Source organism: Coturnix japonica, chromosome 5 (assembly GCF_054131305.1).
Source record: "Coturnix japonica strain WE chromosome 5, WE-NBRP24, whole genome shotgun sequence".
Lineage (NCBI taxonomy): Eukaryota > Metazoa > Chordata > Aves > Galliformes > Phasianidae > Coturnix > Coturnix japonica.
This window is the reverse complement of record NC_140667.1, coordinates 15,623,269-15,645,389: the sequence shown is the minus strand read 5'-3', so window position 1 is coordinate 15,645,389 and position 22,121 is coordinate 15,623,269. Positions and strand designations below refer to the sequence as shown.

General features: G+C 42.1%; 1 protein-coding gene across 7 annotated transcripts in view; it reads right to left on the bottom strand.

The window, feature by feature from the left end:
- SBF2 (SET binding factor 2) overlaps positions 1-21,632 on the bottom strand; it is a 215,801-nt gene extending 194,169 nt beyond the window's left edge. For all 7 annotated transcript variants that reach the window (XR_014946454.1, XM_015864003.3, XM_015864005.3 and 4 more), the window contains exon 1: positions 21,449-21,632. Coding sequence is in view for 6 of the 7 variants with exons in the window: in XM_015864003.3 (XP_015719489.2) it covers positions 21,449-21,503 (55 nt within the window). In the remaining variant the exon portion in view is untranslated. The remainder of the gene's footprint in view (positions 1-21,448) is intronic.
- Between the last annotated feature and the right edge of the window lie 489 nt (positions 21,633-22,121).

Below are 22,121 nucleotides of genomic sequence, written 5' to 3'. Positions count from 1 at the left end.
AGATTCTTATCCACAAAAATGGACTGGCAAATCGTCACGCCAAAAGAATGAAAAAGGAAACACAACAGGTGTCTACAGCAGTAAGATTGAATTCAAACTGTCCATTTAGAGAGTGAGATAAAATGGGGCAGGGAAGGGAGAAAGAAGGAGTAGAAGAACAGGATCAGTAGCTCAATGAAACCAAATGGAACATATGTAGGAATGCGGCATTTTGTGATTCAAATTTGATATAACGCACTCCTCAACTAGTTTCTTTCAGATCTGCTTTGTGATTCATTGTTAAACAAATAATTGAAGTGATTCATTAACAAAAGAATGAATGATCTAATATGGCTTTAAGTAAGTTAGCGCACAACCTAGGGGAAGGCTGCCACAGATTAAAATCATTTTACCTTAAGAAGCGAAACATTCTTTCATTTGATTTGGAAAAAAAAATACAAAGGAAAGGACTTAAGTCTGAGTAATTGTAAATTATAAGTAAAATTGGAATAGAACCTCACCTGTATCACACTACTATTAGTCTCAAAGGTGATGAGATTATTCAGTATTAATTTAAGTATGGCATACTTAACTTGCATACTGATTTTAGCAACTTTGTGGATTTTGATCCAGTAATTCAAAGATTTCTCTACTGGATCATTTCCAGTTACTGAGAGAGATAAAGTACTGCACTGCAACTGATCGACTTTAGCAGTTCATCTGATTGGGAAGAAGTACCACAGTACTTAATGTCATACAGTATTTTATAAAACAAGTACAAAAACAAAACCATCACAGCTGGACATTTAAATAAATATGTTATATATTTTAAATTATTTCAGACCAGCACTGAGTTTCCTTGGTTTTACCGAGAGGAAAAAAAAAGGTAGGGGGGGGGACGACTTCAAATGTGAATGATGTTGGAAGAGAGGAATACAGAAATAGCAATATATATATATCTCCATACATAGCAACATGCTTCATGACAAAAGCTTAAGCTTTTAAGTGACCCACACACATAATAAGAATATTTTGAGGCTATTTATCCTCTATGGCTGGAATTATAATAATGCTTTATTTCCAGATGAATGGTAGGCACGTTCTCTCCCTTAGTAGTAATAACTTCCAGTCATTTCATTATACTCTGGAGAACAACTTCAGCCTCAAATGTACAGCAAACAAAGGTATCTCAAAAGAAGATAACATTAAAAGCTTTGGGATGAGGAAAGAGGCATTTGAGGCACTGGTAGTGGTAGGCTGTTTGTTGGGGGGTTTCTTTGGGTTTTTTTGGTGTTCTGGAAGAGTCCACTTTAATCCAGAAACAGTAGAGAGACCAGCCAAAACCTGAAGCTGCCAGCAAAATGTTCTGAGCAAGGTGTCTAAAACAACCAAAGCTATATTGCTTAAGTTAACTACAGTTGCTATTTTGTTCGTCAGAGAAGTTTAAATATTTTAAGACTGGAAGTAAATACTTACTCTGCATACAAAAGCATTTACTTTAAACGTTACCTTTCACATTTTTTAGTACTTAGACAATGGACTGAGGCTATGTGACTGCTTTCTAGCAGGGGAAAAGATGACTAAGAGTTTTGCATCTAATAAATGAAGAATCTGACATGAAACAAACGTGTCTGAAAGTCCTGTCATTTTTTACGATTCCTGAGGTGTGATCTGCAAGTTATTACAGAATACCCCCTGTTGAGCAAACCGGCAACATAGTTTTACTTGTTTCTTTGCTACCTGCAGAACATAACTTTAATCCTATTATGGGCAAATTGATGCAAATTACACTTATTCTCCACCTTCAAATAATGTGGTTTACTTGGAAGTCTTTCACATTAAGTATGCTTGGCAGGTGCCCCAGAACAGCAGTATAGGACCAGAGGGCAAGTTGAAGTTGGTTATAAGCCACCCCTCCACTTCCCTTACCCTTTGCCTGGTAGGAATAAGACCAATCCTCAGTATTGTGCACAGAAAGCCTAAGGGTTGTTCCTAAACATGCACTTCAAGCAGCTGTTACACAAGCTGAAGATTGCCAGGACACCATAGCAGCTCTGCAAAGAACAGAAGTTTCTTTCAGTGGGGATTAATCAACTATAAAAAAAATAATAATAAAATACTGTGCATAAATACACTTCTTGCCCTCTGCAGACCTGATAAACCAAGCCCTGAACTCTGCTACCATTACACTATAACTAAGGACATCAACATGAACAACCTGTCCAAAACCTTTCCTCATCAAGATAGCAAATACCAAATCTGTATCACATTTCTTTCTCATCTAATGTAAAAACAACACTGAAGCTCTCTGCACTAGGCCTGCAAAATCCTACTTAACTGTTTTATCCATAGAGGAAACTATTTAAGCACCCAAGGAAAAAGCCCTACACCTTCAAATCTGTCCTCCGTTTTCCAACCTCCAGTATGTGCCTATCGAGGCGTAAAACAAGTCCCTCCACAACAAAGATGAATTACACAAACTGCATCTCTTCCACTGGAACGTCTGGTACAGAGGACAAAAAACAACAAAAACATACAGCATATAGTTGTAAAACACATCTTGTGTCTGTCTTAGAAATAAGAGAAAAACTAAGCTTAATAGACAGAAGGCAGGAAACATTCTGTACTGAAAACAATTTCCACTTGCCCTTCTATGAATGACATTCCAACACTTTAAGTCTAGCCCAAAAGACCAAATGATCAGCAAGTGCTCTAGTTCAACATATGCTGCAAGCAAAACCCCAAACGTCTATTTTGCAAACAATCTACTTGCCAAAATGAGAAGTTTCACATCTCTTACCGCAAAAGTGTACTGAAATCTACTTCCCTGGTTTTGTATTAATACGCCACATAACTGAAATACCTAACAGCAGAAGCGAGAGCTGCTCCCTGGAGCGAGGGGCCACAAGCTTCTTTCCTAATCCAACCTGCGTCTGGTATCGCTCAGAACACTGACAATGAAAGAAGTGCACTGCAGAAAGGCGGTGTATGAGCCAAACAGCCTTCTCCTTCCTAACTTCTGTTTTTATGTACAGTATTATAATCTAGACGTCACACACTTGCTTGGGTTTAGTTTAAAGAACTGAGAAGTTATGGATGACAAGACCATGTTGTGTGTGCAAAGTCTCTGCTAACTCCAACGCCAAAAAGACTCTGCACAGATGCAAGAAAAGAAAAAAAAAAACCCTAATAAAACAAAAACACTCCAATTCAACTGTAAGTAAGGTAACAGCATCACTTCAGCCCTTTGCTTTTGCAGGTCACACTGTGATAGGATCCTGGGCTCCATCAGGAGAGGGGTGGTCAGCAGGGATAGGGAGGTGATTGTCCCTCTCTACTCGGCTCTTGTGAGGCCCCATCTGGAGTACTGTGTCCAGGTGTGGAGCCCTCAGTACAAGAAAGACAGAGATTTTGGAAAGGGCCCAGAGGAGGGACAGGAAGATGATCAGGGGGCTGGAGCACCTCCCTTATGAGGACAGGCTGAGGGAACTGGGTTTGTTCAGCCTGGAGAAGAGAAGGTTGCGGGGTGACCTTATTGCAGCCTTACAGTATCTGAAGGGAACCTACACCCAGGAGGGGAGTAAACTCTTAAAAAGGACTGACAATAGCAGGATTAGGGGAAATGGTTTTAAGTTAAAAGAGGGAAGATTTAGGTTGGATGTTAGGGGGAAGTTCTTCACTAGGAGAGTGGTTAGGCCCTGGAACAGGCTGCCCAGTGAGGTTGTGGATGCCCCGTCCTTGGAGGTGTTCAAGACCAGGTTGGACGGGGCCCTGGGCAACCTGATCTAGTAAAGGTGTATGTTTGGTGGCCCTGCCAGGCAGGGGGGCTGGAACTACATGATCCTTGAGGTCCCTTCCAACCCGGGTCATTCTGTGATTCTACCAACCTCCTTCTGTTCTTTTGCCTTTTCATTACCTCAGCCTCAATCCTTAAGCAAAGGATTTTTCTCAGTCCATCTCATTACTCATCCATCACTTCCCTGCACAAAAGTAGTTAGCATTGCAATATAACAGAAAAGGATGAGTTCTGATTTCACTCCTGTTTTCAGTTTTATCTCTTTAATATATATATGAGCCAAAAGAAGCAACATTAAGTTCAAGAGGGGAAAACTTCTCTCTTGGTTATTCTCTTTTGTTGCTGTTTTATTGTGTGAAATGAAAGAAGAGAAAAAAATCCACAGTGCCTTTTGAAATATTGTATTTAAATCAGGAATAATGCTGGCTAATAAGCTGGCCCTCTATAGACTTAATACATCATGCAGAACCAATCACTACGACAAAAAGACATTTAATATCACAACAAAAATATTCAAAAGTGCAGTCAGAATGAAGTAGTTTTTCCTTAAACCAAAGTAGTTTTCCATACACTCCAATCATGTTTCAAGTTATGCTCTACTTACATAGAAAGCAATCATAATATATATTAACCATATACAAACATAACAGATGTAAATGCTAAGGAATAACACCAAAGCAGGAACTGAGCCAGAACAACCCTTAAAGACAACTCCCAGCCCTCTCAGATTAAGATAATGTCCCTGCTGCTTCCTTCCCCTATACTGAAAACAATATTTTCTTTACATGCAGAGCATGTAGAACTAATGATGGCATGTGCTTTCATTATGCTAATGTTAGAGCACCAGGAGCTCAGAGAACACAAGATGAACAAGAGTCAATGCTCTGCACCTCCCTGCCCCATTACTGAACCACACAGAGGCTGGTATGATTTACTGAAAATGCAAGGTAAAGACAAAACAAAAACAGATTTTGGCATAGCAGAAGCAGATCTTTCTTTGTCACATGAATGCTTTCTATGTATGACCTCCCTCAAGAGGCTGGCCAGTACACTCTGAAAATCTAGTGTTATCAGGTACTTGAATGATGGACATGACAGAAGCCACTTCTGCATCTGAGGACTCCAAACTCTGAGGACGTCTATTACCCAAGGTACTAAAAGTTTCCATACAAACGTACCAAAAACATTAAAGGGCTTGCATACAACATCAAGTACTCCCACTGCAATTCCCTACTGGTCAGGTAAATATTAAAATAGAGAAATATTACAATTACTTTGGAAGAAAAGATAACCCACCCCCACACCAACTGATCTTCAGGAAGAAGTACTCACATGGAATCCAAGGAAATGCATACTTGACCCAAAATCTACTTGAAAGATCCACATTTCCTGCTAAATTTCAACATCTGAGTAGCTTAATGTTGCTTTACACAGACCACAGTGTCACTCTGGAGCTGGGGAATAATTGTGACTTTTAAAGATGTAAAATTACTTTTGAGTAGTACTTGCCAACTATGTTAAAAATTAACATCTAAGTTCAAAGTATTCTCAAATATCCCATGCTCAAGCTCATAACAGCTCATTTGAAATGCTGAACACCATGTCTATGAACTACAGCACAGTTCAGGCAGCAGAGATAAATAAATCCCTTCTGTCTTCACTTCCTTTTTCTCAAAAGCAGTATCTTCAGACATGGTTTTTTATTCACTCTAATCAAAGAGTCTCGAGTCTGAAACCGGTAAAAACAGGAACACATCCTAAGGGCCTTTTGACAGCCCATCCAATGATGGTGCTGCAGAGATCCAATTCAAGCAATTTCTCAACCATTTACCTTAAATTGAGTGTTTACTCAAAGGTCCATACAGCATTGCAAACTCCTGTTTCAGAGCTTGCTCAAGCCACTCACATTTGAGCTCCAATCAGCAAAACACTTAGCACATATCATCAAACAAAATGTTTGCTCTGAAAAACAGATTTAATGCTGAACTACTTCTAAAGCCTCCACAATAAGAAGCTTTGCCTTCCAACTCCTTTACAGTTGTCACTCTACTGCACTATCAGAATCATTCTTCTGTATGTTGCACACTTGCTCCCTAAAAGTGCAGTGATTGTATTCTCTAAAACCGCCTCCTAGTTCCTTTAGTCTTTTTCTCTTGTTAAAATATAACGCTTCCTCCCTCTAAGTATTTACACAGCCACACTTCTTTAGTGAGAGGAAGGGGAACACAGGGCTGTACATGCTCCCATCACTACAGATGTCATTTCTACATACAGCACAACCAAACTTCCTGACAGCAAATCTATTTAGGATTTGTAAAAAATTTGTATTTTACAACTGGAAGGTCATTTCAGTTGTCCACTAAACCATTATTTCCCCCTCAGCTTCGGAGCGACTGCTGCATTTCTTCAGGTAATGAGACAGAAAGTTCACACACAATTTCACCCAGCACCCTCCCTCCCCACCTGCATTCACACGCTCTTAGTGTCTCTTAAAACCATACAACAAAGAAAAGGAAAGTAAGTCAGCGATTACTCAATCCTTAGTACTAATTTAATACCACACGTTTTTATATCATGCATCAGTAAAGGAAACTTGAATTAATTTTTTTCTACTCAAAGTGCAAGTATCAGCTGTGCACACAGGATGAAGGAGCAGTTCTCTCTATTCCCAGAAACAAACAGCTGCTATATTTTTTTCCTTGGGTTTTTGTTTGGTTGGGTTTCTTGTGTTTTGTTTTATTTTTGTAAGCGCGCATGACATTGCTCACCTACAGGTGACGAGCAGTGAAGAGTCATTTAGAAGTTTCCCACCCTGTGTGTTTCCTGTGCTTCCAGGACAATGACAAAATTAAATAATATTTTGATCTCACCAAAGCACAGTTTTTGCCCAGCAGCTGTAAAAACGCCCATTAACAATAAAATTACTGACACCAGTCAACGTTTCCCTCACACAAAACATTTTTCAGAACACAGATGACAAATGAAACTTTACAAAGAATGATTCACATATCCTGGTAGGACAAATATTTTGTCTGGACTGACTATAGACTAAAACCACATCAAAAACAAAGATTTCCAGTAAGAGTGAGAATATCTTATGGACCCATATGTATTTAACAAAAGCTACCTCCTCATCTTCTCACCTGAATGGCATTGGTGCCACAATGAGGCCGGTCCTCATTTCTACTAGCTGAACCCAACATGAGTATACGCAAGGCACTATTGTAAACCAACCTAAGATGGTCTCAAGAGTTGGGTCCCAAGAGCTCAGACATATTTTGCTCTGCATTCTCCAATACTTTATATACTGCAGAAGTACTAGTGTCACCAGTCAGACATCACAGAGATACCAACCAACAGCCCAAGAGCATCTAAAAGAAAGATACAATGATTTACCTTGGGTACCTTTTAGGAGAACAAACCATGGCATAGTTGGAGAAGAATGATTTTTAGGCCAAAATACCAACAGCCCTGAATAACAGGGTCAAGTAACCAGCCACAAGATGTAACTGCATCAATACCTTCATGACTCAAACCAAGTGGAAATAAGTACACACCAGCGATCACGTTTACAACCGCAAAAGAAAGATTACCACAGAGTAGTCAAAACCAACTCATGATGTCATCTTACTAAGCTACTGCATGACCAACTTTGTTCTTCACAGCTGCAGAAAAGTCTCAAACAATATGTTTAGTTTCCAAACCAAGAACAAAAAGAATAGGCTGACTTCAAAAAGGCAATCAAAATTAACACCATTGTTTGAAACATCCACGAATTTCCACAAGTTAAACAGTATTTGTTTGTATTGCAACTTTCAAAGGTTAACAGTTTATTTCACCCCCTCCTTTCACAAGAATGCAGCTGCCAAAGTGACTTAAACTAAGCAGGGATCAACACAAAGAGTGCAGTCACTTATAAGAGATATGAAAAATAATATTGCATCAAATTTCATTTAAATCTGCACACATGAACTTTGAAACATCTGAAGTGTTAATGTTCATTACTAGTCCCCCTAACACTGGCAGTCAGTTCAGAACAAAAGCTCAATTTCCTATCACATGAATTCACTTTTTGCTATGAACAGTAGCATTATTTCACCTGATCTCCATACACACCTATAGGAGCACAGATAATGCTGGTAAATACTTATGTGAAAAAGCATGAAGAAATAAACAGTTTTAAAATAAACACTCGTTTGTGAATTAAACAATGAGTTCCTTCCTTCAGTTGGAGATAATTCTCTTAAAAATGTACTGCAAGAATAAAATACGATTCTGTGCTTATTGTCCCAGTAACCCAAAGTGACATATTCCCAGACTGCATTCTCCTCCCCATAAACAAGCCACATTGCCAAGATTCTGCAAGTCAAAATGCATTTCCAGTGCGGGCATCATTAGCAGTAAAAAATTTTTAAAAAGCATCACAATCCTCAGCCCACACTTTGCAGTTCTAAGAAACCAAAGGAACTGCTTGCTTGAAAATAGAGCATAATTGAAGACAACAGAGCTGCATCCACATTCTAGCAAACAATTAAGTACCACTTGAATCTGAGCCCAAAATAAGTTATGTTCTGTTAACTTGCAGCCAGCTCAGAATACTAAGTGGGGCATACAGTAGCTTAATGTTTCTATTGCAAAGGAAAGCAAAGTCTTCCAAATAAGAGTCAATTAAGTCTTTGTAACTATGAATACCACTTCCGGATAGGTTTCCTATCGAAGCAAGGTCTATGTGATTAAGTGTCTTTAACCCCAATCACAATGGCCAGTGAACCAGAGCTTAAAAAAATCAAGTATTGGGGGCACCTTGTTGCTTCTCCAGGAGAAGCATTACTTGGCATGTACAAGAATTTATTCCTATTTAAATATACCAGAAAGCACCTGAAATTTAATATGTCTGGGAACATCAATGGAACACTTTTTCTGCAAACATATTCACTACACTTACTCAGTTGTATTTGCAAAAGCATTCACTGCGCCTCTTAGCTCCAATACACAAATCATTATGGGGCTCAATGCTCAGTTTCAGTTCTGGGATGTTTTACTGAAAACATTACAGACTGACACACAAAACATACCAGAAGCTGTTCTACACCTTTTCACGCATACGTGCATAAACACATGCAGAAATTACTTTCAGAAGAGGTATGTAAGCACATCAGAGGGCAAGGTGAGAATTCAGAATTAGTTTTAGTGGATATTATGAAAAACAGTAGAGGAGAAATGCAATGTTTAAGAGGTAGGACAGAACAGTCAATTGCACACACACAGGAAGACCAATTATCTGGGTTGCAGCTTGGTTAAAAGGGAAACAGTAGTTAAAGTAGAACACTAGGGAAGCATAAGTGTTGTGTGGGAAAGAAGAAAAAAAATCACAGTGATGTCTACACACTCGAACTGCTGCACAGCCAGGAAATGTGTCACATGCAGTATTGGCAAGGCTTCATGTAAATTACCACGCACAGTTTGGTCACTATGTTTCAAGGAGAATAGTAAGCTTAAATCAGTACCGAAGAAGTACTTGAGTTAAATACTTTGAAAGCTCTTCTTGAGGTCAGACAGAGAAGCCCTAGAACAGACTGTCAGTAGAAGCTGTGAACCTGTTGTCACTAGCGGTTTCTAAGAATGACTTAGACAGGCACAAGACCAATGAAAGCCAAAGCTAATTGTGGCCTGGGGGAAAAGAATGGATCAGATGATTCCCAGAGGTGCTATCCACTCTCATAACATTCACAGATACAGAAACCAAGGCTACACAGGACCTGTTTCAACACTATCTTCTGTCTTCTATTTGACTACCAAGAAGAGAGTACAGACCACATCTAGAGAATGGACCAGTGAAGTCACGTATTCTTGAAAGCAGTATTCTAAACATGGACAAGTTACTAAGAAACGGACCATAATTTCCTAAGAGATAAAGAAATCAATGCACAGGCAGGAAAACACACAAGCAAAAATTATTTATCAACAAAAAAATGTAAAAACAACTGACAAGGCTAGAAAGTGTGTTTTCTGGATACATTGCAAGGCCACATGCACACAAAAAATAAAAAGCTTCAAGTGACAGTCATGCCTCTTCCAAAAGCATCACCATGGAGCAAAAGAGAACAATAAAAATGGCCTCTGCAAGGGTATTTTGTGAAATATGTATGATCTCATCTCTCTTCACAATAAACACTATAAACAAAATATTTGGAAAACACAGCACTGAAACAACAACCTTATAAAAGTATCACGGCTTGAATCAACACTGTTTATTCAGCGGCAAACTTAGTATCATTATTTATGCAGATTAATCAAACAGGAAAGAGAATCTTTTGAAATAAGAGTTTGAATTCCAAATCACAAACATGTGGGTCCGCACGGTTTTGTTTTCTTCTCAGTTGCCTGTAACTGAGAAAACATGACACCTGCTTTGGCTGCCCTGCCAGGTTACAGTGCCATCACAGCTGACACAACACAGCCTTGGCATGCCAGTCCTACTAAAACCCACTCAGATGGCTGGGGATGTGAACACCTCTCATACTTGTTGCTGCTTCTCTGCTGAAAACTATCGGCTCTCCCCAATCCAGGAACAAGCATCTGATGTTTCAGTCATGTCAATACAAATTCAGGTGTCTCAGCTTAAAGCACATTTACAGGCAGCTCGAGTCAGTTGAACTCGCTGCACAAGCAGTTGCCTCCAGCTAAAGGGCAAATCTGAGACTTCCACATCGCTCCAGCAAAGTTGACAAGTTGTTATTAAAACTTAAGTGCTTATTATAAGTACCCATAAAAAAATAAATAGATAAAAAATATCCAGAGAGGAAACTTGCTTTTCTACAGCCCTATAAACTACCATGCATTTCTGAACACCCGCTCTCAATTCTGACCACCTATTACCAAGGAATGCATCACTTCATTCCGTGCATACACTCAGTTAACTTATGTTTTAGAGAAACTGTTGAAAGCATCCGTGCCAAACCTTGGACTGTATTACCATCAAAGAAACCTGCTGATCATGAGGAACATGCATTTTCAGCTGTTCCTTTTGCCAAATCAAGAAGCTCCTCAGAAATAATAATAATTATTATTATTATTTCAATACCTTTCTAAGAAACATGAGGTGAATCCCAAAAATCAAAGCCAGTGCTTTGGCAACTCTCCTTTAACAAGGAACTCAAGCAGTGCTTTAGCTGCATTCAGAGCCCAATCTATTGCTCAGGCAGAATCTAAACTGCTTTACAAAAACTCACTTCTCTCCCTCTCCATGAGTTACTGACGAAGAAAGGACACTGAAGAGCTCTGGTGCCCACTACTAAAATGACCTGTATTAAATAGTTTAGAAGCAGCATAGACCAACAATACAGAATAGTAGAAGCTTAGTCACTGCAAAAGCTTCACAGAACTACCATAGATTTTGGGAGGAGAAAAGACACTGGTTATGGAGAAACAGCACTACAGGAACAAAGCACATGGCTTTTTTTTTTTACACCATTTACATTCTTAGGAAACACAGTTTGTAAATACCATTAGAAAACAGATTCCTAATTTACAGTTACTTAAAGATTACACTATGTCCATTCACCAGCATTTAAAATACTAACGTCTATTGCAGTTATCTTTATGCTTTGCTAATAGCCAAGACCACAGCTCTGTAGTTTTTCAAAAGTCAACAGTATTTTGTTAGTAGTATATGCTTCCATTTATTTGTATTTCATTGAATAAAAGTCACAGACCAACACCAACATTTCTTTATCCAGAGCACAAATGCAAATGTTAAACATACACAGTGAAAATGTGTAAATGAAGTGTTCATTAATGCAGTGTTGAAACTACAAGGCTTACTGATATGCAAACAGCTCACAGCCATAAGCATTACCTGTCCTTTTTGTTTATGTGATGGACAGATATTTATTTCAACAACTAAATACCTGAAGATCTAATCTAAAATAAAATATTCAGTGCTTGTCAGCCACCCCGCATCTGTTCCTGCCCAAAGCTGTGAAGAGGAGGTGCTACAAAGATCAACCTTTCCATGCTAACAACCACTGTAGCAGATGATCTGCCTAAGAAGAGACACAGGAATATGGTACCTTGTCTCAGTTCCCAGCAGAATCAACATCTGTTGATGAACAGCCAAGAAGAAAAGCTGGGAAAAAAAAAAAAAAAGAAGAAGAAGAAGAAGGAGAAACCAGACTGGCTGGATAAGAGGACTTAATATCAGAGGGAAAAAAAAAAAAAAAAAAAAAACCCACAAAAAACCACCACACATAAAAGATATAATTGGCTAAACAGAGACTAAAAGGGAAGAGAAAGAGGGAAGAAATAAAGAGCTAGATTAAGGTCTGAGGTTCTTCCAAGGTTAGACTTGGAAAAGCAAACCAGATAATAGAAAAACCCAAAGTACCAGGATAGGCCAAGCAGAGCAAGCAGGAGGAGTCACCCCTGCCATGCAGAGCAAGGATTCTCAAGCTACACCAACATGAATCACAGCCCATTACCGAGCTCAAAGAAGATGCCACCAAGACAACACACAATACTGCTGATTTAATAATTCAATTCCCAAAGCACATTTTTCCACAACCCAATTCAAGACTCTAGAAAGAATCATCATTCTTTTGCATTTACAAGTATCTCTGAAATACTGCGCCAGAATGTCTCATCTTCCTTTGAGCTACCATTTCATCAGGTCCAACATATAAGTCATGCTCTTTAAACAGACCTCTCCAGCCTAGTCAAAGACCTACACAAGTGTAAGATAATGATTTTTTATCTGAAGTGTGTTCCTCAATCCTATGAACATACATTCAGAACTACAAAGCAAACAAAGTGGAACTGTGATCACTGATGCCATCCTTGCATATCATACAATAAGCAGAAAGTGGAGAACTGTAACCATTAGAGATGTGAAAGCACCATGTATTCAGTCACTAACAGATAAGCAATAACAAGCGTGTTCTTGGCTCAGTGAGCTGGGATTTAGCTGCCAAATCCCAATCAACACTAATTGGACTGTCCTTGACTTCAGAGTATACCAGAGTATGATGTTATTTCAACACATTCATATAACTGGAATATAAGCTCCAGAACACCAAACAGAAAAATAATAGTCTCATCAGTAGAGTTCATCATTAGAAATAATCACTTCCACTCTATAAGCAATGAGCTGCAAGATCTTATGCTACTGGACAAGAGTAAATTAAGAGATGAATCAAAGGAGGGCTTCCTAGTTAGCAGTATATATTTGTAAGACACAACTTTCACTGGTGTTATCAAAGTTGAGACGTGAACCTACTGCCTCTGATCTAAAAATTATTTCCAGAGTGACTCTGGTTTTCCTTCATTTTTTTTTACTTCATAGTATCAGTAGGTGGAGAGGTGGTTGGTATTTAAAGTCACGTCAGTGAACTACTACAGCAGAATAATTATCTACACCAGTGTTGTGAGTCAAGACTATTATGCTTGTGAATCTGGAGGAATTAAATGCCACTCTCATTGTCCCCCACTGAAAAATATGCTTGCAGTTATAGAAAGCCAGTGCTTAAACAGTATTTAGGCTTACATAACAAACAGTTTTTAACAAACACACTGCAAAGTGTCCTTTTGTTAGATAACCCACAATGTTAATCCAGGACAGAAAAGGAGAGTTTCTTAATCGCCATTTAGTCTTGAAATATATCTAAAGAAAGTTACTTCCTTCAACTGAACCCACATCCTTATGTTTTAGAGGGAAACAAAGACAACTTACACCATAAACATTCCAGCCAAGGTCCAGATTTAAATAGAAAGGTTGAAAATATTATTACTATGGCTACAATGGAGGCAAGACTAATTGACTAAAGAGTTTGAAATACAAGATTAATTAGCAGAGGTTCAAGGGAAAAGTTATACTGAATCATGTTATTTTATTCTGAAATGTTAGTGAACCCATAAATCAAAATAAGAGTTCATCTTTTTAGTTATGTACTAGAATAAATAGGCTGGATACATTCAGTGAAGAAAGTTCCAACCACGTTGTCTCCTCGTAGGGAACCGGGCGAAAACCCCATCCCCTTCCTGACCTTCCCTCCAGTGCCGCCCCCTCCCCCCCACGCCCATCTAAGGCAGTCCACAAAAAGAAAAGAAAGAAAAAAACTTGTCTTCTTAACTCCCATTATCCCACGTGATGTTCTGATGTGGAACTGAACACGAAACAAATTGCAAAACCATAACAGCTCGGCACCTGGCATGATGGCTGCTGATGGCAACAAAGATGGCAACAAAGATGGCAACAAAGATGGCAACAAAGATGGCAACAAAGATGGCAACAAAGATGGCAACAAAGATGGCAACAAAGATGGCAACAAAGATGGCAACAAAGATGGCAACAGATATTCAAAAGGTTATTTATGAGGAAAAACTCACCAATATTAGATGCCCTCGCTGGGAAATGCTGAGGCAATCTCCACCAGGCAGCAATCTCCAAGAGATGCTGCCTTAGTGGTGGTCAGCCCTTAAATGAGGTCTAGAGGAGGTGGAGTCAAGCTCCACAGCTAAATTACTCTCACCTGTGCTCCCACAGCTGACCCGACGCCTGCCTCAGCTGATTAATCGGAGATTCAGGCTGTGATTACCAATTTCCCATACAGTTGTCATGGAGGGCTATGTGCTTTTTAGGAAAGATCAGCTGGCAAGGCATGGTGGTAGAGTTGCTCTTTATGTGAGAGAGCAGCTAGAATATACTGAACTCCACCTGGGGTAGAGTGATGTAGCAGTGGAGAGCTTGTGGGTGAGAATCGAGGAACAGGCTGGTAAGGGTGACATTGTTGTGGGTGTGTACTACAGGCCCCCTGGTCAGGAGGAGGTGGATGAGGCCTTCCATAAGCAACTAGAAGTAGCATCATAATCCCATGCGCTGGTGCTTATGGGGGACATCAGTTATCCAGATATTTGCTGAATGAGCAGCATGACCAGGAACATACAGTCCAGGCAGTTCTTGCAGTGCACTGAAGACAACTTCCTGATGCAGGGAATGGAGGAACCAATGAGGGGAGAGCTGTTACTGGACCTGATTCTCACTAACAAGGAAGGACTTGTTAAGGAAGTAAAGGTCAGGAACAGCTTGGGTTGTAGTGACCACGAGATGGTGGAGTTCAAGATCCTGAGTGGAAGAAACAAAGCAAAAAGTAGGATCGCTACCCTGGACTTTAGGAGAGCAAACTTTGATCTCTTCCAGGACCTACTTGGTGCTATCCTGTGGTCTAGGGCATTAGAAGATAAGGAGGCCTGTGAGAGCTTGTCAGCATTTAAACAGCTCTTCTTCCACGCTCAGGATCAGAGCATCCCTGCAAGCAAGAAATCAGTAAAAGGTGGCAAGGAGCTCATGCACAAACTCAAAGGGAAGAAGGAGGTCCATGAAATGTGGAAAAAGGGTCTCACCGCTTGGGAAGAATATAGAAATGTTGTCAGGGCCTGCAGGGATGCAATGAGGAAGGCTAAAGCCCACCTGGGAATGAATCTGGCAAAAGTCATAAAGGATAATAAAAAAGGCTTTTTTAAAGTATGTTAACAGTAAAAGGAAGACTAGGGAGAATGTGGGTCCCCTTCTAAGTGAGGGAGGTGTTCTGGTAACGGGATGCTGAGAAGGCGGAGATACTGAATACATTCTTTGCTGCTGTCTTCAGTGAAAAAGCTCTGCCTCAGGAATCCCAGGCCCTGGAGGTTAGTGAGGGGAAAAGTTCCCTTTAGTCAGGGAAGCGGTGGTCCAGGAGTGCCTAGGCAACACCAATGTTCATAAATCCATGGGAACCAATGGGTTGCATCCACAGGTGCTGAGGGAGCTGGCAGAGGTGACTGCTGAACTGTTGTCTATCATCTTTGAGAGCTCTTGGAGAATGGGGGAGGTTCCTGAAGACTGAAGGATAACCAATGTCACTCTCATCTTCAAAAGGGCAAGAAGGAAGATCTGGGTAATTACAGGCCAGTCAGCCTCACCTCTGTCCCTGGAAAGGCAATGGAACAGCTTGTGCTGGATGCCACCTCCAGACATCTGGAAGAAAAGGAGGTTATCAGGAATAGTCAGCACGGGGAGGTCATGCTCAACCAACCTGGTAACCTTCTATGACATTGTCACTGGCTGGGTGGATGGGGGGAAAGCAGTGGATGTAGTCTATCTTGATTTCAGCAAGGCATTTGATACTGTCTCCCACGACATCCCTATATCAAAGCTGAGGAAGTATGGGATAGATAAGTGGACAGTGAGGTGGGCTGAGAACTGGCTGACTGGCAGAGAAAGTTGAGAGGATTGGCTGACACACCTGAAGGCTGTGCTGCCATTCAGCAAGACCTGGACAGGCGGGAGAGCTGGGCAGTAAGAAACCGGATGAGGTTTAACAAAAGCAAGTGTAGAGTCTTGCACCTAGGGAGGAATAATTGCATGCACCAGTACAGGTTGGGGGAAGACCTGCTGGAGAGGAGCTCTGCTGAGAGGGACCTGGGTGTCCTGGTGGACGACAGATTGACCATGAGCCAGCAGTGTGCTCTCATGGCCAAAAAACCAATGGCATACTGGGGTGCATTAAAAAGAGTGTGGCCAGCAGGTTGAGGGAGGTGATCCTCCCCCTCTACTCTACCCCAGTAAGTCCTCATCTGGAATATTGTGTCCAGTTCTGGGCTCCCCAGTAAGAAAAAGACAGGGATCTCTTGGAAAGAGTTCAATGGAGGGCCACTACAATGGTGAAGGGACTGGAGCATCTCCCCTGTGAAGAAAGGCTAAGTGAACTGGGTCTGTTTAGCCTTGAAAAAAGAAGGCTGAGGGGGGACCTGATCCAGGTCTACAAATATCTGAGGTGTGGGGAGCAAAGCAGTGAGGCCAGACTCTTTTCAGCGGTGTGTGGAGACAGGACAAGGGGAAATAGACAGAAAGTGGAGCATAGGAAGTTCCACACAAATGTGCACAAGAACTTCTTTACAGTGATTCTGTAATGGGAAAGTGATTTTCTCATTGTATTTCATTATAGTGTAGTGAGTCTGAAGTACTCAAAGAATAACCCCAAGCAAAAACAAAGACAAGATAAAGTTTCTTACTCTAGAGCAACTAATTTGCTTATGAAATGTTTAGAGCACTCACATCCACCCTTCTTCAGTCATACCCAACTAAAGTAATCTCCTCCCAACACAAAGACACATACATATTTGCAAGCACACTTGATGCTTCCCTGAAGTACAATTACAATAATTTGTGTGCCCCAGAATGGAAGAACCTAGTTTGTAGGGTCCTTTCTCACTTGGAGATTGGTATGTTCAGATCAATATTGCACTTAAACCAAATTAAGTCCCAACACAGGTAAGAAAGCCACTGATGCCCTTGTTTTTCTACATTTCCTATTTTAGAAAGACTGCATAACAAGACCCCAAGAAATCACCCACTCCTTCCATATGCACTAGCCCAACTATGAATATACAATACCCCAAAAAATCTTACCATATTATTATGAAAGGAATATTCCTTCATGGGGAAAATCTGCCTATAGGGATAAAAAAAAGTCACCAAATCCGATGACTCTGTTAAGGGATAAGTAACCACTTGGCTACTTTCAAAATCCACTAAGATAGGAGACCACACAAAAACAAGAAATGCTTCCCTGAAAAGTTGATAAAGATTAAAGCAGGAACAACCACAACAGCGCCTACTCATTATATCAGCATTTATCAGTTATGACAACAGTCAAATAAAACTGCTATGCTTTTACAAGCCTCACACCTTCTGTCATACACACTACAACTACGTACAGCAAGGACAAAAAGCAGCAGGCTCTCTTCCTACAGTAGCCAAGTCTCACAGAAAACATTTTCTCCCTCTCTCTCATAGAATTTCACAGTTAACTGCTGAGTACACAACAGCTTCCTACACCAAAACTATTATGGGTGTGCAGGCAGAATAAACAAATTCAGTATTTAGTTCCCTCTTCTTTAACTTAACCTTCCAGATCCTGAGCAAAGAAGATAAAACATTGACTCTTTTACCTTTTTGATGTAGCACCATATGTAAACTCAAGTGATAAATTTATGGCTGTGGTTTTTACCAGCAAAAACAGGACCAAGCAAAACAGAAAGTTATTTTCTCATGCCCTTCTGCAGTCTCTGCAAAGATCTGTATTCTTCCTAAATCCCATCCACAGTCTGTTACGCAAACACATTAATCGGGAATATCTGGTGAAACGCGTCAAACACACTTCAAACTACATGGAAAATGGATATATGGTCATATCTTCCAGATTTTGTCTTGCTTTTAATCCAGAGCTGACATTTTTTAGCACCTCTCTTCCCTTCAAAGAGCCTTCTGTAAACGCCTTCAGTATCAAGTTACATAACAGCTTTATATTGCGCAGATACTTTGGAGACAAATGTCATTATCTACCCTAGCAAAGGTTCAGGCGAATGCAAAATAAACACAGTAAAGCAATCGACCTCAGTGCATCATTGAAATCCCTCACAGCACCACTGTTAAAAATCAGCAGGAAAGATGTACTAAATCCAGTTTCTCCAGCTCTGTCAAGACACTGACCACAAAGCTGCAACAGGAGCTACTGCCATCACAGTTCTTCACAGTGGTTGAAAATGCATTCTTAAAATACATAGCAGCAACTGGCTTATTTTCACAGTGAAACATGCAAAGTAGTTTTTAAATGGGAACATGGTCAACTGTGTCTGAAATAGATAAAAACCTAGATGAATTAGATCACCTTTCCTGGAAAAGATTTGTCCTTAACTTTCAAGAAGTCTACTGACTCTTGAGTGGTAGATGGCAATGCTCATTCTGCACTTGAGCTGAATCTCTGTGCATCATGACAGACCTGAATGACCTGCCTGTGGCCCAACCTGCTCTAAGGCAACCGCTGCTTCTTCCAAAGTAAGAAAACTGAGGCACCTGACCATCAGCTTCATGCTCAGGGTTCTAGGACAATTCAAGTCGATGGGAATTCAGGCTGATCTACACTTGTCCTTTATGCTGACCCTGCACACCTTGATACCTTAGTGAGCCAACTCAGTTAAATAAATAAATAAATTTTAAATAGACAAATAACCCAGAGGTGATGGGAGGAAAAAAACAGGCAAAATATTCAGCAAAACAGCTCTTTTTTATGGGTCATCCTAAAGCACATCATCAGAAGGTCCAACAGTGTTAACACAAATGAGAGTAAGATTTAACACAACAGAGATGGCAACACTAGGGCTGCAGTAATAACAATATACATGGATGCAGAGGATAATAGAAACGAACTTCAGAATGTTTGAGACATGGATCCTCACAGGATACTGCTTTCACTTTATCTGAAGAAAGAAAGTATTCTTTTATTGTTTTGGATAAGAACTGTTAACATGAAAGTTCTCCTACAATAGGAAAACATAGAAACCTGCTCCTAAACTGCACGAGATATTTAAATATGTAAGGTGAACATTTCTGAATAAAGCTAGGTAATCTATACAAGGAAGTGGTATTCCTTCACCGCATTTTCAGTACACTGTAGATACTGGCAGATGTAAATAAGTCAGTTTAGTCCACATGAAGTTAGAACGACAGACAGCAGGGGAAGGAGAGCTTTTTTGGCACAGTAGTTGTTAATATAAACATCCTTCCTTATTAACTTCAAGTGCACGTTATTCGAACTGCTGCTATCATACAGGTTGAAGAAGAGAGAAGGATTTTTGTTTGCTTGCTTACACGAAGATATTCCCGAGATTATCCCTGAGAAACAGTATAAAGTGTAATAATTCTCAACATTCAAATCGAATGTATTTAAACCAGTCCAGAACACTGAAGAAGAGGGGAGGAAAGAAAACAAAAACAAAACTTCAGAGCTTCGTAGGTAATAAGTACAGAATCCTTGAAACGTTTCCCTCTGCTTCTTCATGAAGAAGGATGCATAAACACATCAATTAACATGCATTCACAAGAAAAAGAAAGGTCAGTACTCCATGTATTATGGGACTGCATGTGGGGGTAAAGGAATCTGGGAAACAATGCATGCCCAGTCTCCAACAGAATGTTGTTTCTTCAAACAATTTTAGTACAAAGCACTACAGTAACAAGAAGTAATCTAAATAACGAGGTCTAAATCGGTACTTTCTAAGCATGAACTTTTAAAATTAAGAATCTGGAGTTCTGTTCAGATATGTACAACTGCATTCAAAGGAGTAATTTACTAAACTTAATGAAACAATTTATGCACAGCTAAACACATGCTTAAATGCCACAGATGAAAACATTTCACAAACATAAACTTTTCCAGTGTAATCTGCAACTTCGTATCACATAGTGCCTTCGACAGAGCAGTCATAATCTCTGGAAGGCAGCTTGCTTTGTCTCCAATTTATAAGCTCCCTTGGATTTTTTAGCTGTTTGTTTTGACTCGGGCTCTCTATTACTGCAGGGGACAATGTTGCAAAATGGTCCCAGCTGAAGAGCAGACAATCTTTATTAACAAAGCATTCTTCATATCAAATCTTTCGTGATTTCGCTTCTGCGGCTCAGACAAGTTTATCTCCAAAGTGAACAGAGAGAGAACTATGTCACAATTGAAGGAAGAATAATACTGGCCCAGTACAGCCCAGGAAAACCTTGGTGGAATTTTGCAAGCTCCTGCATCTTTAAGGACAACTACCACACTTTCTCTAGATGTTATCTTCCCTCAAAGATAAGGAGATCTTACTCTAATAATTGATTATCTGCTCCTCCACAGTGAACGAACGCAGAGTCTGAGTAACTGCTACTTCAGAGAATCACTCAGAGTAACCAACTTGTGCTGTTTGTTTGATGCACAGACAAATAAAATAAAGGACATTCAACCCTTTAAAATGCAGTTTTATTGACGCTGTACATTCAAAGGATCTCTTGAAGCACCCAGCTCACAGATGAACCAGCTGACAATTAGACCATATGCAAATCGGTTTACACACCCAACTTGAGGTGTCAAAATAGGATGTTATCGTAACATGAGCTCACACAACAAAGCCTTCTCCTTTTACCCACAGAACGATAACAGTCGGCACCCACTTTCCTTTCATCAAAGCAAGTAAAAACCACAACGATTGTTTAAGAGCAGCACCCATTCCTAAAGAGCGCACGGAGTGCCACAGCACTTCCCGAGGTTGGGGAAGGCCCATCTCTACTACTGATAGCAGCACGCCCAGTAACACGTGGCGAAAAGCCCGGCCGGCACCGTGCCTCGGAGGCCGCGTTTACACACGCGGTATCGCTGGGCACAACGCAGGCCGGGCTGCAGCAGCAGTGCAGGCCGCTGCCCTGCAGGGAGGCGGGTCGGGCCGCAGCCCGGCGCTGGGGGCAGGGGCCGCAGTTCCGCGGGGCACCTCGCACGTTCCCCGCTCTCCCGATGGAGCCCCCGCCAACGCCGACGGGGCGAGGCCGCAGCGCTGTGCTCGGCCAGGTGTGCAGCCACGCGGCCCCTTCCCGCCGGCAGAAGCGCGCTCCGGGGAACGGCCCCTCCGCTCTCCCGGGCCGCTCCGCCCCGCCGAGGGCCGCCGACCCGTCCCGCGCCCCCTCGGAGCGCAGAGCCCCCGCGGGGCGAGACGAGTCTCCTCCTCCCGCGGCCCGACCGGAGGCGGAGAGGGGGCCGGGGCCGGGCAGGGCCGGAGCGAGGGGAGGGGGGAAGAGGCCAGGCACCGCGGAGCGGCCCCGCGCGCAGCCACACCTACCTGTCTTCTCGTGGTCGTAGCCCACCACGATGAAGTAGTCGGCCAGCCTGGCCATGGCTGCGAGGGGCGCGGCTCGGCCCTCACCTCCCGTGCAGCGGCGGCGGCTCCCGGGCGGCTCAGCATCCTCCGCCGCGCGCCCGCCAAAGAACAAGCGGCACCACCTCGGCCATGTTGGAGGCGCGGCGCCTTGTGCGCCTGCGCAACGCCCAGCCGCTGCGCCGTGACCCCGCCGGGCTGGGCGTGGGCTGCGGGTACGGGCTGCGGGCTGAGCGCTGCGGGCGGGTACGGGCCGTGCTGCTCCGGGGCAAGCGAGGGGCGAGCGGCCGCCGGCTGAGGGCTGCAGCTGGACGCGATGCCAACGAGCCCTGGAACGAGGCGCCTCGCGCCCGACCCTCGTGCCCGAGCTACGCCGCGTTACCCAGAGCCGGGCGGGTCGGGCTGGCGGCGCACTGTGCCCCCGAGTGCTGCCCCAAACACAGGCGGAGCCGTTCGTGTCCCGGCCCGGCCCGCGCCGCCGCTCCCGAGGGGCCGCTCCTGAGAGGAGCCGAGGGCGGGGTCGTAGCCCCGCATCTCCCGTGCGGGGATAAACCCGGCGGCGAGCGCTGCCCCGGGGATGCGGGCTCGCGTTTCCAGGAGGTTCCTGTTTACGTCCCGCCCGGGATGCGCGGAACGT